Source organism: Heloderma suspectum, chromosome 2 (genome assembly GCF_057233095.1).
Source record: "Heloderma suspectum isolate Gila_16-S chromosome 2, 16-S_ref, whole genome shotgun sequence".
NCBI classification, from domain to species: domain Eukaryota; kingdom Metazoa; phylum Chordata; class Lepidosauria; order Squamata; family Helodermatidae; genus Heloderma; species Heloderma suspectum.
In genome coordinates, this window is record NC_139459.1 from 231,400,963 (window position 1) to 231,419,102 (window position 18,140).

The window sequence follows — 18,140 nt, forward strand, 5'->3', positions numbered from 1 at the left end:
GGTGAGAAAGAGAGCGGGGAGCAGGAGGAGAAGGAATATGAATCACTTTGGAGACTTCGCAATAGATCTCAAAGCATTCCTGGCTTTAATAATATCATGCTGACTCCATCCTACTTTGGAAATCATGGTCAAACCAAACCAGCTTATTGATAGAAAATGTCCTTCTGGTATCCATTACTGTGACTGAAAAAGTTGGCATATAGCACCAGCTAGCACGCAGGTGGGCTAGTGGCTTGCAATTATCTGGGACACCTGCATGTCTCACAAAGCTTTGGTGAGAATCTGAGGATTCCAACTTTCAGCTTATAAAAATATTTACAAGGAATTTAAGGCTGTGTCATAGCAGTCTTAAATTGAGGCTTCTAAGGCAGTTTCTAGGGCAACTCCTTTTGCCTTTGGGCACAAGACTTGAAGTGGAATGAAGCTGCCCTTGTTGACCAGTTCTTGGAAGGCTTGAAGGCAGAGATCTTGGGTGAGCTGGCCTGAGTTGATACACCTAGGACCCTTCCAGAACTGATTAAAACCTGTCTCCAGATCAAAGGACAGCTTGATTCTCTCTCTAGGAAGCACCTGCAGGGGCCTGCATCACCCCTTCAGCTGGATGTGGGTCCAAGGGGGGTGCAGTGTAGAATAGGCCCTATAGAGAAATATAATTGTCGACAGCTGGGTCTCTGTCTATACTGTGGGGAGGATGGACATTTTGCCAGTGTTTGCCCAAATAAAGACCCACACAGTACCAGACCACCTTACCTGTCTCCTGAGAAACCTGTACGAGGGTCAAGAAGCAACAGTAAGAACCAGACATGGAACAACCGAGTGGTTCCAAATTGGGAAAGGAGTATGACAAGGCTGCATATTGTCACCCTGCTTATTTAACTTATATGCAGAGTACATCATGAGAAATGCCGGGTTGGATGAATCAGAGGTCGGAATTAAGATTGCTGGGAGAATTATCAACAACCTCCGATATGCAGACGATACCACCCTAATGGCAGAAAGCGAAGAGGATCTCAGGAGCCTCTTGTTGAGGGTGAAAGAGGAGAGTGCAAAAGCTGGTTTGAAACTCAACATTAAAAAAACTAAGATCATGGCATCCGGCCCCATCACTTCATGGCATATAGAAGGGGAAGAAATGGAAGCAGTGACAGATTTTACTTTCTTGGGCTCCAAGATCACCGCAGACGGTGACTGTAGCCATGAAATTAAAAGACGCTTGCTCCTTGGGAGGAAAGCTATGGCCAACCTAGACAGCATAGTAAGAAGCAGAGACATCACCTTGCCGACAAAGGTCCGTCTAATCAAAGCTATGGTTTTCCCAGTAGTAATGTATGGCTGTGAGAGCTGGACTATAAGGAAGGCTGAGCGCCGAAGAATGGATGCTTTCGAACTGTGGTGCTGGAGAAGACTCTTACGAGTCCCCTGGACTGAAAGGAGGTCAAATCAGTCCATCCTAAAGGAAATCAACCCTGAGTGCTCATTGGAAGGACAGATAATGAAGCTGAAGCTCCAATATTTTGGCCACCTAATGCGAAGAGAAAACTCCCTGGAAAAGACCCTGATGCTGGGAAAGACTGAAGGCAAAAGGAGAAGGGGACGGCAGAGGATGAGATGGCTAGATAGCATCACGGATGCAATGAATATGAACTTGAGCACGCTCCGGGAGAGAGCGCAGGACAGGAAGGCCTGGCGTGCTATGGTCCATGGGGTCACGAAGAGTCGGACACGACTGAACGACTGAACAACAACAACAAAATGCTATTGCCCTGTGCAGGCTCACTGTCATGAACTATGTTCCAGGGGTTCAGAAAGTGGAACTCACCCGACTCTAGAGGCGATCCTGTGCTTGCCTGGTGGCCAGCTCCTAGAGGCTGCTGCCATGATAGACTCGGGGGCATCTAGTAATTTCATCGATGAGACATTTGCAACCAAGCATGCCACTCCTACCAAGCCTAAAGATTTCCCCATTGCCATAGAGGTGACTGATGGAAGACCATTGGTCTAGGTCCAATCACACGAGAAGCCAGGAGACTGGAAATGAGGACCCAAGGGCATAAGGAGCAGCTGGTCTTCAATGTGGTTCAGACTCCTCATTTCCCACTTCTGTTAAGGATTCCCTGGCTGGCTCTACATGACCCATCCATCTCCTGGCAGGCCCTCACCCTTGTTTTCAACTCATCTTACTGCCGTCAACACTGTTTACCATTGGCTATGGCTACTATGATGGCAACCCCAGCTCCTTCACCAAGCCCTTCACTCCCAGAGAAGTACAATGATTTCCAGGATGTCTTCAGCCCCAAGGAAGCTGACATTTTACCACCACTTTGGCTATATGATTGTGCCATTGATCTGATCCCTGGGCTAAGATACCAACAGGATGCCTCTATTCCTTGTCTGAACCTGAACTTGCGGCCCTTCGGGACTTCACTGAGAAGAATCTCAGGTGGGGTTTTATCTGTCCTTCTACTTCCCCAGCTGCTGCCCCAGTGCTCTTTGTAACAAAGAAGTGTGGAGAACTGTGCCCCTGCAATGATTACCGTGCCCCGAATGCTATCACCAACTGGTCGGAATTGCTATCCACTGCCATTAATTCCTGAGCTCTTTGAGAGACTGAGGACAGCCACAATATTTACAAAATTGGACCTCTAAGGGGCACAGAATTTGATACGCATTAAAGAAGGAGGTGAATGGAAGATGGCCTTCAGAACCGGTTATGGGCACTTTGAATATACAGTAATGCCCTTCGGACTGTGCAATGTGTCCTGTGTTCAACATTTTATGAATAATGTATTCCGTGATATGTTAGACCGGTTTGTGGTGATTTACTTGGATGACCTCTTGGTCTACTCTAAGACACCCCAGCAACATATACAACATGTCAGGAAAGTTCTGATGTGACTTTGGGAACATGCGACTTTGATCTGACCACTGTAGAATTTTTGGGTCATGTGATTTCCCCTCAAGGTGTCTGTCAAGGAGAAGGCCTTATGAGGCCAAATCTGTGGTGGGGAAGAGTTAATTTTACTTTGCATAGTTTTAGATTGTGTTTTAGGGTAGGAGAGAGTAGGGTCCTGCAAGAAGATTTACAACTCAGGCCACCTGGAGGGAGGTTGTGGGCATGCCAAGATCGAAGGCACCAGGATGGAGGCCTTATCAGGGGCCCAAGGTCATAAAACAACTTGGCCTGCCAAGAGGTCAGCACAGCTGGAGGGGTGTGACATCCCCCCGGCTCATCCTCGCTGAGGGAAGGGAGGGGGGATGAAAGAGTGAAGGACTGGGTTTGGAATAGGATAAAAAGAGACCAGCAGCCATTCTTCTTGGTCCTTTGGTTTCCATCTGGTCCGGGTGGAAGGTGTTGGAGCGCTGGCATTAACTAAGGATCCTACTTGGAGGTGTGAGTAAATTAGGGTTATGTAGTCTTTTATTGTTTTAGTTACTACACTTAGTAAAATGACTAAAACAATAAAAGACTACATAACCCTAGTCTGCTCATGCCAATGTAACAGGAGACCAAATAGCTAGCCAGCTCCTTAAGAATGGTAATTTAGAACACATGCCTTTAAAGCATAAGACTAAAATTAATAGAAAAAAGGAGGATGAAACAACTAACCTATTGTCCCCTTTTACTATGGAAGAGTTGAGAAATGCTATAAGGAAATGTAGACCACGGAAGGCTGCAGGCTTGGATGATATTCTTACCAAGCAGATAAAACATTTCGGGCCGAAAGCAAGGCAGTGGATATTAGAAATGTTTAATGCCTATATGGAACAATGCAAGATCCCTGGTGTTTGGTGAAAGGCTAAGGTTATAGCAGTTCTAAAACCAGGTAAAGAGGCTAATAACCCTAAGAGCTACCGACCAATCTCTCTTTTGTGCCATACTTCTAAAATCTTTGAAAGACTGATACAAAATCTCCTTACTGTAGCTGTAGAACCCCTGCTTATACCGCAGCAGGCTGGATTTCGCCCTGAAAGAAGCTGTACTGCACAAATCCTTAATCTAACTCAATGCATCGAAGATGGATTCCAAAAGGGTAGTGTAACAGGAAATGTATTTATAGATCTAACGGCTGCATATGATACCATCAACCTTAGAAGACTAAAGCAGAAAGTATATGATATAACTGAAGACTTTAAACTTACAAACATTATTAGGAATCTGCTTCAGAACCATAGGTTTTTCGTGGAATTCCAGGGAAGACGAAGTAGGTGGAGAAATCAGAGGAATGGTCTACCACAGGGAAGTGTATGAGCTCCAACCCTCTTCAATATCTATACTAACGATCAACCACTTCCTGGAGGCACTAATAATTATATATATGCTGATGATGGGGCAATGGCCACACAAGGAAAAACATTCGAGGAGGGAGAACAACAATTAACAGAAGCTCTGGAAGAGCTGGATCGATATTACTGCGAAAACCAGCTAAGGCCAAATCCAGCGAAAGCTCAGGCATGTGCCTTCCATCTACGCAATAAGCAGGCTGCTAGGAAGCTGCAAATTACATGGAAAGGAGTTATTGGAGCATTGCACTAACCCTAAATATTTAGGGGTTACTTTGGATAGGGCCTTAACATATAAACAGCATTGCATTAACACTAAACTGAAGGTCAGCAGAAGAAATAACATCATTAGGAAATTAACGAGCACAACTTGGGGTGCTAAACCAAGGGTTCTTAAGATTACAGCAGTAGCCCTTTGCCACTCGGCTGGCGAGTATGCCTGCCCAATTTGGTATAAATCAGCACATGCTGGACAAGTTGATATTGCTTTGAATGAAACAAGTAGAATCATTACCAGATGTCTAAACCCTACTTCTCTAGATAGGATCTACCATATAGCTGGCATCGTCCCACCTGCTGTTCATAGAGAAGCAGCAGCATACAATGAGAGGCTTAAATCCTCAATATCCAAACAACACCCTTTTTACAGCCTACAACCAGCTCCTCAGAGATTAAATCCCAGGAAAAGCTTCCTCAGATCAACGGAAGACTTTGATGAATTCAAAAGTAGAATGGACTTATGGGAAGCTGCAAAGAATCAACACTGGAGGGAACCAGCAGAGGAGTTTAGAAATTCTAAACTTAGAAATTCTGAATTGTACATTGTCTTGCCTCTCTTCTCATTCCCTTACTCCTTATTTGTAAATACACATCTACCTCAAACTCATTGCTGCTATTTCTTTTTCTGGGTCAGTGATAAATTCAGTGGCTGCCATCTCCTCCACTGGGAAGGGAGGGGGTTGGGGTGTACTCAAAGGCCAAGCGCCTGTGAGTACACAGGAGGAGTGCTAGGCTACAAGCCAGGGGCCTGTCCCTTTAAGGCTTCCATTCTGAAGGAAAGGGTGGAGTCTGGGACTGTAGCGAAAAAGGCTTCAGTCTGGCCCCAGACTTTGTCAGAGCAAGTTGCTCACTAAGAACTCTTCTGGGTGCTGCAACTCCTGCCTTGACTCCTTGCTGCCCTGCCTCTTGCTTCCTGGGATTGATCCCCGTGGGCTTCTGCTCAGGCCAGAACAGGACATCTGTCCATTCTTTTCCTTTCAATAGATCGCACTCCCTGTTACCACTAAAGACATCAAAAGAGCCAGGCTGGATCAGACCAAGGGTCCATCTAGTCCAGCATTCTGTTCACCCAGCACTCTTATCTCTCTCTTTGCCAGCTTCATACAGTCTCCCCTGTCCTTTCGCCAACTTTCTGGCTCTCACGGTTTTAGTCTATATTTATTGAAGGCTTAAGGGGTGACTCAAATGACATTTGAGCATAACAGCTTCATAACGATAATATTGTAGATCTATTGCAACACGTGTGCTAACTGCAAATTAATATGTTTCTGGAAGAAAATATGCACACTATGTTAATTACATGTGCCTACGACATGCATTATCTGCCATTCTTTTATAGTCCACAGAATGGACTGCTTGGCCCAAGCCAGATAAGGCCAACAACAAAGAGGCACCAAAAGTAGCCAAAAAACAACAAAAGCAATACAGAATCACACAGGTGCCAGTACATTTTGTGCCAACATGCACAACTTGTGAGTGTGCAGTGATTAAGAGTTTGGTTTAGAGCACGATGAAGCAAGTATTCTCCGAAACTCTGGACAAGTCAGCACAAAATAAACTGGCACCTGTGTGATCCTGTATCACTTTTGTTGGGTTTTCCCAAGCCAGATAGGGAAAGCAAATGAAGATATAACGTCTAGTGCAAGGTTTATGTAGACAAACAAAATATCCATTTCCCCTAGACAACAGAATCAGCTCCTCCAAAAATGATGATCCGAAGGACACCAGATTCCCTGGGGAAAATGCATCTTTCATTATATGTCCCTCGAGGCAACTCACAAGATAAGATCCAATAAAAGAAAAAATGTTTCTATATCGACTGCAACCAAACCAATGGGCATGATATCTTAGGCTGTAGGAATTAGATTTTTCATATAAGGTCCCTTTGAGGGTCTTCTTGCTCAAACTGAGATAATCAGAAACAGAAATACCAATAGATCTGATCAAAATAAGACACTCAAAAGCTTTCATGTAGGAAAAAAATAAAATAGAAAAATTATTGGGTGGGTGGATGGCCAGCGTTTGATTAAAAATGGTAAAAACTGGTTTTCAAGTTAAATGCTAGCCAGTAAACACAATTAACCCTTGGAAAATTGTTGTATTTTAGGATTGAGGCTCTCAGCAAAAATATAAACTATTACTAGTTTACAGCAGTATTATGTCTAGACATGCAATATTACTAAATTACTTATAGGACAGGCTTTTCCATAAATGTTCTTTAGAGCTTTCTCTCACTTGAGTTATTGCAAATTGCAAAGACCTATTTAAATCTCCGGGGGGGGGGGGGGTAATGCAATACATTTTGAAACCAGTGTTTCACCAATCTTCTGTAAAGTGGTCTTTATCTTTGATTCAGCATATTTCTACAAGACGTTTAGAATCTTCTAAATCAATTGATTCAAAGCAACTTCTTATTTAAGTTGTCACATCCTGAGGACTGTAAAAGCACAAGGAAAAAGAATAAATAAATACCAAGATTCTTCTGTCATATATTTTCTCCAAATATATAAAAGTTAATTCTGGACCACTCAACCAATCCAGAATTTTCCTTTGGCATGATCTATATGAGTCAACAGTTTGAGGCCAGGTTATCTAGTCCTGTCTCCTGTGCTCCTTACACGATAGGAAAAGCTTCATGGGGGAGTGCCTTCAGGATCTGCACAAGGCAAAAGATCCTTGAGGAACAAAGGATCTTTCCTCCTATGTCTGCAAAGGACACACAGGAGGCATAGGGCAAACTGGCAAGAGCTGTAGTGTGGCAGTGTGTATATGTACTTCCTCTTCCACTGTTCTCTCTCAGGGCATCAGGAGTCCCAGGATAAATGCACACAACCATCCTCCCAAGAGGGTAACACACTACTAGATAAGCTTGCTGTGGATAATGTCCTTCCAGTTTTACCACTCTCCCAGGTTTCTGGTCAGGTGTAGTTAAGTGGCAAAATTTTCTTCAAAATCAGTCCATCCTATCTACACGCTGTAGGAGAGAGCAGTGGGGATGAGCACTATTGATGTCACTACCACCTCAACCAATAGAGAGTGTTTCTGTTCTGCCAGGTAAATTTGAAGCTGTAAACAGGTTTTTAGAACAAAATACTTCACGTAGGACCAAAAACATACAACATTCAGTAATGGTGAGCTATTCCATGGGGAAATTTTACTAAAAGTGCAATATGAGATTTAGCAGAAATCCTTGGTGGCGCTAAGAGTCCTCCATCTGGAAGCACCTTCATTCTCAAATTGCAGTTTCTCGGTCTCACTGTCCCAAACACTGCTTCTTTTGCTTTCTCAGCACACACCTCTCAGCTAAAGGTGCAGGGAGAAAGATGAGTCACCTTCTCCAAAATTGCTCTTGTATTTCAGGAGCATCTCCAACAGTTTCCTAGCCATTCTGGGCCACTTATCCATAATTTTCCCAACAAAAGACATGGCTGGCATTCTTGGCTACTGACCATTAAGCAACTTTAAGCAGTCATTCTGAGCCCCTTGACCCTCTCTTGTCCCAGACCCAGACTCCTTCACAGCAATCATGTAGTAATCCCATTGCAATAAATAAAATCTTAAAATAGCAGGGTATTGTGGAATGGCGGGGATGGGCAGCCTTGCTTGAGGATGCCGTTTTTGTTCTTTTTGTTAAAAAGATGACCATACAAGTCATAGAGCAGGGATGGGGAACCTCAGACCTGAAGGTCCAATCCAGCCCTCCCGCTTTTCCCCTGGTTGACAAATCATTCGCTGATTTTCCAGCTTTTGTGCGGGGTATTTTTCCCATTCTGAAAGATTAAAATGCCTCCCCTAAGGATTAGTTACTGGGAGTAAGAGCATTAAGCTAAAGTATGCTGGTATTTTTGGTATTCTGCCCCACCCCTTTTGCTTTTGGTCCCACCCACCATGGGAATGCAGTCCCCAGAGAGCTTCTTGGAAATTGAATTTGGCCCTTGGACTGAGAGAGGTTCCCCACCCTTGCCACAGAACAAAAAGTGCTCAGCATGGAAAGGATTGTAATGAAAGAGGGGGATTAGTCTGAATGATCTCTCAAGGATTCCCCCAGCGCTGTGAACCTGCGGTTGTCAGAAGAGACTACTACAATGAGTCAAATTGGCTGGTCAAGTGTAGCCTGGTCACCTCCAGATCTGTGAATGGGAGGGCTCTCCCCACCACCAAGGAATGAGTCTTGGATAAGAGTAAAGAAAGAAAGTGGATTAGTGAGCAGTCTGTGCTGGAACTGGATCTCAAAGGATACAGAGAGCTGACTTTGCTCTCTGTGGAAAATCCTGTGGCAATATAGGTTCCCCCAGAAGTCTGATGGGAACGGGAATGTAGGAAGCTGTCTTATACTGAGTCAGAACCTTGGTCCAGAACCTAGCCCAGTATTGTTGCCACTGACTGGCAGCAGCTCTCCAGGTTTTCAGGCAGGATTCTTTCCCAGCCCTATCTGGAGATGCTGGAGGTTGAACCTGGGACCTACTGCATGCAAAGCAGGTGCTCCACCCCTGAGCTATGACAGGAATCTGTTGAAATGTTAATGCTGTGCACCTCCATCTTATACTCAGTCTGTATATATGTGTAAATATGTTTTATATCACAGAAACAACAAACATCTCCAATGACCTCCTCCTAAGGAAACTGAATCCTGGGAAAGTGCTGGAACCCCTGGAACTGCTAGCCACTCGGAAGTGGGGTATACTTGCATAACAGTACTTTTAAAAATTAAAAGCAAAATAAATACACTTTTGAGAATGCCCAAAAATACACAGACATGGGCATGGGGGTTGTGACTCTTGCCCTCAGTGGGCACCACCCAGAAGGTGCCTGTGCCATTTGCGCAAGTTATACAGAGCAATCTCAATGGCAAAGGAATTTCTCCTAGCTGAAGGGAGAATCACATCTCATTAGCAACATCTAACTGCAGTTTGACCCTAAGTTCCCTGCAACAGAAGGACAACCTGGAGGGAAGATAGCTGTTTCCTGTGAAACTGAAGTGTTACATGGCATGTTCATTTCTAAAAAAAAACGGGGAGACAGATCTCTGAAAAGATTCCATGTGGGATGTTGCTTCTAGATTAATACAAATATACAACACCGATATATCAATAACTAGAGGACAATCACATTGGTCTATTATGGACAAGGGCACATCATGTAAAATCAGAGTGAGTTTGGCTTCTTCTCATCAGTAAATCTGTTCTCCGTAAGCACACAACCTGCTACTGCCACAGATCACATGTGTCATAAACATTACCTTGACTTTAAGGAATGCTGCCTCTGAAGCACCCCCATTGTAAGGCAGCATTATTTATTTATTTCAATATTTATATCCTGCCTATACATACCTGGATATACTCAAAGCAACTTGCAAAGTTAAGGACACAACAACAAAACAAGCTAAAAATACAAACTTAAAATAGCAGCAAAAAGAAGCAATTAAATGGCAACCATAAAACCTACCAGCAAACAATAGTAAATAACACATCAACTGAAGGCCACAGCTAAAACTAAACAATGCCTACCAGAATAAAGCAGTCTTAACTACACATTTAAAATGGGCAAAGGAGGACCTGTACAAATCTGACTTGGGATGCTATTAGATAATTTAGGTGCCACAACCAAAATGGGCCTCTCTCTTGTCTGCACTGTTTGTAAAACAAAGTAGCTCCATTACCCCTAAAGAGAATCACATTTTGTACACTGAGTTATTCTTCCTGTCTGCTCTGCAGCTTTCCTATCTAGATTCACATACACGGATACAAGCACCAACTTGACCACTGCTGGCAGGAGGATAACGAGATGGGTCTTAACAACTAAAGATTTTGAGCAGATTCATATGGGAGGCAGCAATTGAGAGATATGCTGGTTCCAGGATGTTTAGAGTTTTAAAGACCAAAGACCAGCAATCCTGTAGCAGAAATGCTAATGCTTAAAAAGTAAGGAAAAATATAGTGCCTAGAGAAATCCAACAATCACTATGTTTGAAAAGGAAGGGGGTTTCTCCTACAACATGATTCATGAGAACAATGGGTATTTTCCTTAAAATGTGCTACGATTTAACATAATTTACACTGCCTGGGGAGTTTGAGAGACCCCTAAAGTGCATAAATGCTGTACCTTTAGGGAAAACTGGTACATGGGATGGATAGTATTGAGGTCATTCATGATGAAGTACAACAGGGAAGCACGGGCCGCTGCAGGACGGTAATGCTCTCTTGCCTCATTAATCTTTGTTTCTGTCACCTTGGACTCCTGGACCTGGAGCAAAGTAAAAGCAAATCATGACGATACAAGACAGTCATGTTTGTTCATGCAGATTTGGTTTGTTTGCATTTGGATGGCATGACCTCAGCTGATGGGTTTAGATACATTCTGTGCTGTGTGTCAAGCATGCCTCCCCTCCTGCCTGCATTTAAAAACTCAGATAATGCAAAATCCAACCATTGCTAAGGGCCAAGGAAAGACATTTAAATGTCATCTCACCTGCAACCTGGTCATCAAGAAACTGACTTCCATCAGGGTCTCCTTCCCTTTGCACGGCTCTTAGAAACAAACACCTGAATTCTCCTTCCCATATTAAACTTTCACACATCTTAAAATAGAGATACGTGGCTGGCTTTCTTACAAACATATGTGGCAAGGAGTCCCAGAAGAAGATGTATATGACCTTGTGCACCAGACCCTACATTATGTATATCTCAGAGATTCTACTGGATGCATAGTCTGGGATGCGCAGTCTTCTATATATACAGAAACACAACTTGGCAGTATGTGTTCCCACAGCTGTACAAAGCAACTTACATGTGAAAGATGCAGCCAATATTTGCAAAGCAAATGATCTATGTCAGATGACTATTAAAACAGATGCTTTTTAAAGCCAAATTCTCACTCAGGGCAGCAGCATCAATGCCAAACTGCTGAATTCCTGCCAATTTAATCTGGACCACATAAACTTCAGTGGATCCTGTCATGCAGTTTCTGCTAAAATCCCAGTTTAACTAAGTAACTGTAATGCATGTTGAAATAACTGAAGTTAAATAAAAAGCCTTGATATTAAACTGGAATGGTTTGAAGCATCTTGTTATAGTGCTAAAGTTTTATGGTCTTTAAATCCAGTGCTGTTATTTGTTCTTTGCTTTAAATTGCCCATTTAATGTACATGCAGTCTGAAGAAATAAGCATCCTAGATATGCCCAGAACAGAAGAACATGTGGCTTTATAGTGATTTCTACTCACCAAGCTGCAGAGCAAAATTATCTAGGATACATTTTAAAAAATCAAATTCACTCAGTATTTCTTAACACAAATTTCCTATGTAAGGCGGCTTGGTGTTTTTTCCCCTTCTTCAGGCCCAGATTTGTATTTTTACCTTTTCTTCAATTTCTGCAGCTGTGTGTTTGGTGACTTCCAGATTCTCCACTAGGGCTGTATCTCCCAGGAAGTTCCCTGAGGCAGAGGAGAGGCGGGACAGCAAGTTGTCCTCCAAAGTTTTCAAAGTTATTTTGAACCCATTCTGCTGCTTCGTGAGATCAGACTGTAAAGAGTTGAGGTACAGACCCCCCAAAACAAAATACATCAACATTGCCTTCATATTCACAGCAAACTTTTTCCTAAATTCTTTCTGGATATTCTTTCTTTGTCAGAATGAAAAGCAGCAGCAAACTGCCTCACACACAAACACACACACACACGAGTGGATGCAACACTGAATAACAATAACACTTAACACACTTCACATACATGATCTCAGTAATCCTTAGAGGGACCCTATATGCTAGATCAGGATTATTATTCCCATACTGCAAATGGGAACGGAAGCTGAGGAATAGTGACTTGCCTGTGGCAACTGTGTCCAGCTCACACACTTAGGGCAAAACTAGACCACGTATGAAATGTGCAGATGCATTTTGTGTATCTGTTCTTACAATTTTTAATAGGAACCACAGGGGTTGCTATTATTACTGAATCAAGACTGAACCATATGGGGAGGGAAGTTTAGTCCTTTTGCCCCACACTGCATGCCTAATGGAAATCATTGTCCACCCCCCATCCCCAGCTCCCACTGGTGACAAAGGCAGCATCCCTTCTGGAATGAACTGCAGGTTCAGGCATGTGTGTCAGGTTCGTGATGGCAGGGACGGTTAACCTCCTGCATATCATGATGCTGATATTGATAACCCACCATCCCCTGGAACCGTTACTTAAAAGGGGGGAAATTCATATCATACATTTAATGTATTATTACACTCAACCCACCTCTCTGAGCGGTGAGAAGTTCCAGGGGGACAGTGTTTACCTGGGTTTAATTTCCTTGAGAAGGTCACTAGAGGTTTATTTGCCTTTTGTTATATTTACGTGTATTTATGAACATACAGGTTGAGCTTAGATGGAGGAACAACTTAAACACTCCAACTGCCAAAGTCTACTGCTCCCATGCCAGATCTCCAGCAAGACTGAGACAGAACAAAATGCTGTTAGCATTTTGCAAAGCCCAAACTCAGCTCTCTGTATCTCTCTGGGTGCTTCCAGATGGAGAGCTCCTAGTGCTACGAATCAAAAGACATCAAAAGTCCATCTTTTCCTCATTAACAGATTTGTTCTGGTAAGAAAAAAGATGGAAGAAATGGTGGGAAAGCATGGGAGGGTTCCAATTACAGACATCATAATCTACACCTCAATAAAATTTCAAGTTTTGAGGCAGGGTGATTGCAGGATCAAAGCCTTTTCTGGAAGCGCCCTCCCCATCTCATCCAAACTGTAGTCTATTGTTCTTTTCACAGACAGGCCCCTAGATTACTGACCTCATCCTTACCCTGGATTGGGGAAAGAAAGGCATCTCCCCATTCAGGCATTTCCTAGCCATTTAGCCAGTAAGTCCCCTAACAAAAGGGATATTTGACTATTTTGCCAGGGCCATTTAAAGGAACCCGCAGCAGCATTTTTGGCTTTATTAATCCTCTCCTGTACAAGCTTCCCATTTTACAATAGTATAGCCTAATTTGGCCCTTAGTAACTGTCTTACACCAGATCAGAGTCTCATATCTGAAGCTGCAAAGGACGAATGGATCCTGGAGGGTTCAGGGCTCCAGGTGGCAGATGGTAGAGTTGCTACCTCAGTTCAGACAAAGCTTGCTCAAAACACACCCAGAAGGAAGGCATGCAACTCTTTCTTCAGGGAAACTGGAGCTTAGTTGTTCTCTATGGTATGCAGATTGGGATTTATATTATTCTACTAAGCACTCCTATCATGTTGTTGTTGTTGTTCAGTCGTTCAGTCGTGTCCGACTCTTCGTGACCCCATGGACCATAGCACGCCAGGCTTTCCTGTCCTGCGCTCTCTCCCGGAGCGTGCTCAAGTTCATATTCATTGCATCCGTGATGCTATCTAGCCATCTCATCCTCTGCCGTCCCCTTCTCCTTTTGCCTTCAGTCTTTCCCAGCATCAGGGTCTTTTCCAGGGAGTTTTCTCTTCGCATTAGGTGGCCAAAATATTGGAGCTTCAGCTTCATTATCTGTCCTTCCAATGAGCACTCAGGGTTGATTTCCTTTAGGATGGACTGATTTGACCTCCTTGCAGTCCAGGGGACTCGTAAGAGTCTTCTCCAGCACCACAGTTCGAAAGCATCCATTCTTCGGCGCTCAGCCTTCCTTATAGTCCAGCTCTCACAGCCATACATTACTACTGGGAAAACCATAGCTTTGATTAGACGGACCTTTGTCGGCAAGGTGATGTCTCTGCTTCTTACTATGCTGTCTAGGTTGGCCATAGCTTTCCTCCCAAGGAGCAAGCGTCTTTTAATTTCAGGGCTACAGTCACCGTCTGCGGTGATCTTGGAGCCCAAGAAAGTAAAATCTGTCACTGCTTCCATTTCTTCCCCTTCTATATGCCAGGAAGTGATGGGGCCAGATGCCATGATCTTAGTTTTTTTAATGTTGAGTTTCAAACCAGCTTTTGCACTCTCCTCTTTCACCCTCAACAAGAGGCTCTTGAGATCCTCTTCGCTTTCTGCCATTAGGGTGGTATCGTCTGCATATCGGAGGTTGTTGATAATTCTCCCAGCAATCTTAATTCCGACCTCTGATTCATCCAACCCGGCATTTCTCATGATGTACTCTGCATATAAGTTAAATAAGCAGGGTGACAATATGCAGCCTTGTCGTACTCCTTTCCCAATTTTGAACCAATCGGTTGTTCCATGTCTGGTTCTTACTGTTGCTTCTTGACCCTCGTACAGGTTTCTCAGGAGACAGGTAAGGTGGTCTGGTACTCCCATCACTTTAAGAATTTGCCACAGTTTGTTGTGATCCACACAATCAAAGGCTTTAGCGTAGTCAATGAAGCAGAAATAGACGTTTTTCTGGAATTCTCTTGCTTTCTCCATGATCCAGCGAATGTTGGCGATTTGATCTCTAGTTCCTCTGCCTCTTCGAAACCCAGGTTGTACTTCCGGTAGTTCTCGGTTCGCATACTGCTGAAGCCTAGCTTGTAGGATTTTGAGCATCACCTTGCTGGCATGTGAAATGAGCGCAATTATGCGGTAGTTTGCACACTCTTTGGCGTTGCCCTTCTTTGGAATTGGAATGTAAACTGACCTTTTCCAGTCTTGTGGCCACTGTTGAGTGTTCCAGATTTGCTGACATATTGAATGCAGCACTTTAACAGCATCATCTTTTAGGATTTTAAATAGCTCGGCTGGAATACTGTCATCTCCGCTAGCTTTGTTGTTACTAATGCTTCCTAAGGCCCACTTGACTTCACTCTCTAGGATGTCCGGCTCAAGTTCAATGACCGCACTATCATGGCTATCAGGGACATTCAGATCTTTCCTGTATAGTTCTTCTGTGTATTCTTGCCACCTCTTCTTAATCTCATCTGCTTCTGTTAGGTCCCTGCCTTCTTTGTCCTTTATCATGCCCGTCTTTGCACAAAACGTTCCCTTGAGATCTCCAATTTTCTTGAAGAGATCTCTAGTCTTTCCCATTCTGTTGTTTTCCTCGATTTCTTTGCATTGTTCATTTAAGAAGGCCTTCTTGTCTCTCCTTGCTATTCTCTGGAACTCTGCGTTCAGTTGGGTATATCTTCCCCTTTCTCCCTTGCTTTTCGCTTCCCTTCTTTCTTGAGCTACTTGTAAAGCCTCATCAGACAGCCACTTTGCTTTCTTGCATTTCTTTTTCTTTGGGATGGATTTCGTTGCTGCCTCCTGAACAATATTACGGACCTCCGTCCATAGTTCCTCAGGCACTCTGTCTATCAGGTCTAATCCCTGAAATCTATTCCTCACCTCCACTGTATATTCATCAGGGATATGATTTAGGTCATACCTGAACGGTTTAGTGGTTTTCCCGACGTTCTTCAATTTAAGACGAAATTTTGCAAGAAGCAGCTCATGATCTGAGCCACAGTCAGCTCCAGGTCTTGTTTTTACTGACTGTATGGAGCTTCTCCATCTTTGGCTGCAAAGGACATAATCAATCTGATTTCGATATTGACCATCTGGTGACGTCCATGTGTAGAGTCGCCTCTTGTGCTGTTGGAAAAGAGTGTTTGCTATGATCAGCATGTTCTCTTGGCAAAACTCTATTAGCTTTTGTCCTGCTTCATTTTGTACACCAAGGCCATGCCTGCCGGTTATCCCGGTGATTTCTTGATTTCCTACTTTAGCATTCCAATCCCCTATGATGAAGAGGACATCTTTTTTTGGTGTTAGTTCTAGAAGGTGTTGTAGGTCTTCATAGAACCGATCAACCTCAGCTTCTTCGGCCTCAGTGGTTGGGGCATAGACTTGAATTACTGTGATGTTGAATGGTTTGCCTTGGATTCGTACTGAGATCATTCTATCATTTTTAAGATTGTACCCCAGTACTGCTTTTCCCACCCTTTTGTTGACTATGAGTGCTACTCCATTTCTTCTAAGGGATTCTTGCCTACAGTGGTAGATATAATGGTCACCTGAATTAAATTCGCCCATGCTTGTCCATTTAGTTCGCTGATTCCCAAGATGTCGATGTTCAGTCTTGCCATCTCATGTTTGACCACCTCCAGCTTACCTTGCTTCATTGATCTTACATTCCAGGTTCCTAAACAATATTGTTCTTTACAGCATCGGATTTTCTTTTCACCACCAGACACATCCACAGCTGAGTGTCCTTTCGGGTTTGGCCCAGCCGCTTCACTCTTTCTGGCACTACTTGGAAATACCCTCTGCTCTTCCCCAGTAGCATATTGGACACCTTCCGACCTGAGGGGCTCATCTTCCGGCATCATATCTTTTAGCCTTGTGATACGTTCCATGGGGTTTTCTTGGCAAGAATACTGGAGTGGGTTGCCATTTCCTTCTCCAGTGGACCACATTTTGTCAGAACTCTCTGCCATGACCTGTCCGTCTTGGGTGGCCCTGCACGGCATAGCTTATGGCTTCACTGAGTTACGCAAGCCCCTTCGCCACAACAAGGCAGTGATCCATGAAGGGGACTCCTATCATATTTGATATTAAAGGCCTATGACCCAGTTTGGCAAGAATAACCCAAGCTCACATAGGAAGCTACCTTATACTGAGTCTAACCATTGGTCCATCTAGCCCAGTATTGTCAACACTGACTGGCAGCAGCTCTCCAGGGTTTCAGGCAGGAGTTTTTCCCAACCCTATTGGAGACACCAGGGATTGAACCTGGGACTTTCTGCATGCAAAGCAGGTGCTCTGGCACAAAGCTATGGCCCTTCTACTTAAAAGCTTAATGTTTCTGGTTTTGGTAGTGGAAAGGTTAAAGGTAAAAGCTGAAATTTGCTAGTGGAAAGGCTTACAGGACACTGAAAGCTGGAGTTTGTTTCAAGTACAAAAGATCCTATTTAGCTAGGAATACTGTCTGCTTAAAAAGAGATTATTCTAACTATTCTTGCAAAAGCCACTGTTGTGAATTAACTAAGAAGCTTTCTTTAGGTCATGCACTAACCATAGATCTATTTGTAGAAAGACAATGCAAAACCGTAAAGCTATTATTTCAGTTACTTAAAGCACTAGAGATGGCTCTCTGGGAGTTAATTTGACCAAAGAGTATTGTTTCTTCTCCGGATTTAACAATTTTCTCCCAGCTACTTGGCACATTTTCTTCTCTTTGCCAAGTCAGGACATGTTTGGTGCATGTACAGATTTAATATATACATTCTGGAAGCTGTTTTTTTGCAGTTTTAACAATATAAAAGCATGTATGGTAAGCTCAGTGTTAACTCTCTGAATTAAAAACAAGAAACCCCTGGCTCTTGTACTACTGAAGTTTCTGTGATACCTGAACTCTTGGCCAGGGAGTCAGCTTCCATGGAACTTCACTCTTTCCCAAACTCAATTTGAAAACCACTGCCCTAGACAAATAATGTGCCATTTCTTGCCCTTCTCTTTACATATAAATGTCACAGATGGTACCCTCTTACATGTCACTCTTTAAAATGTTTTGGCCTCTCCTATATACCCATGTATATAGTTGCCATCTTACACTTCATGCATTTGATGAAATGGGCTCTAGTCCACTAAAGCTTCTGTCATAATAAATCTGGTAGTCTTTAAGGTGCCACAAGACCACCTCCTCCCTCTTCCTGTCCT

At 43.4% G+C, this 18,140-nt stretch overlaps 1 protein-coding gene across 1 annotated transcript in view; it reads right to left on the reverse strand.

The window, feature by feature from the left end:
* The window catches only part of DNAH9 (dynein axonemal heavy chain 9), a 293,377-nt gene that overhangs the window by 73,609 nt on the left and 201,628 nt on the right, over positions 1-18,140 (reverse strand). The window contains exons 56-57 of the mRNA XM_084838397.1: positions 11,915-12,079; positions 10,663-10,803 (exon numbers count right to left, since the gene is read on the reverse strand). Coding sequence (XP_084694523.1) covers positions 10,663-10,803; positions 11,915-12,079 — 306 coding nt within the window. The remainder of the gene's footprint in view (positions 1-10,662; positions 10,804-11,914; positions 12,080-18,140) is intronic.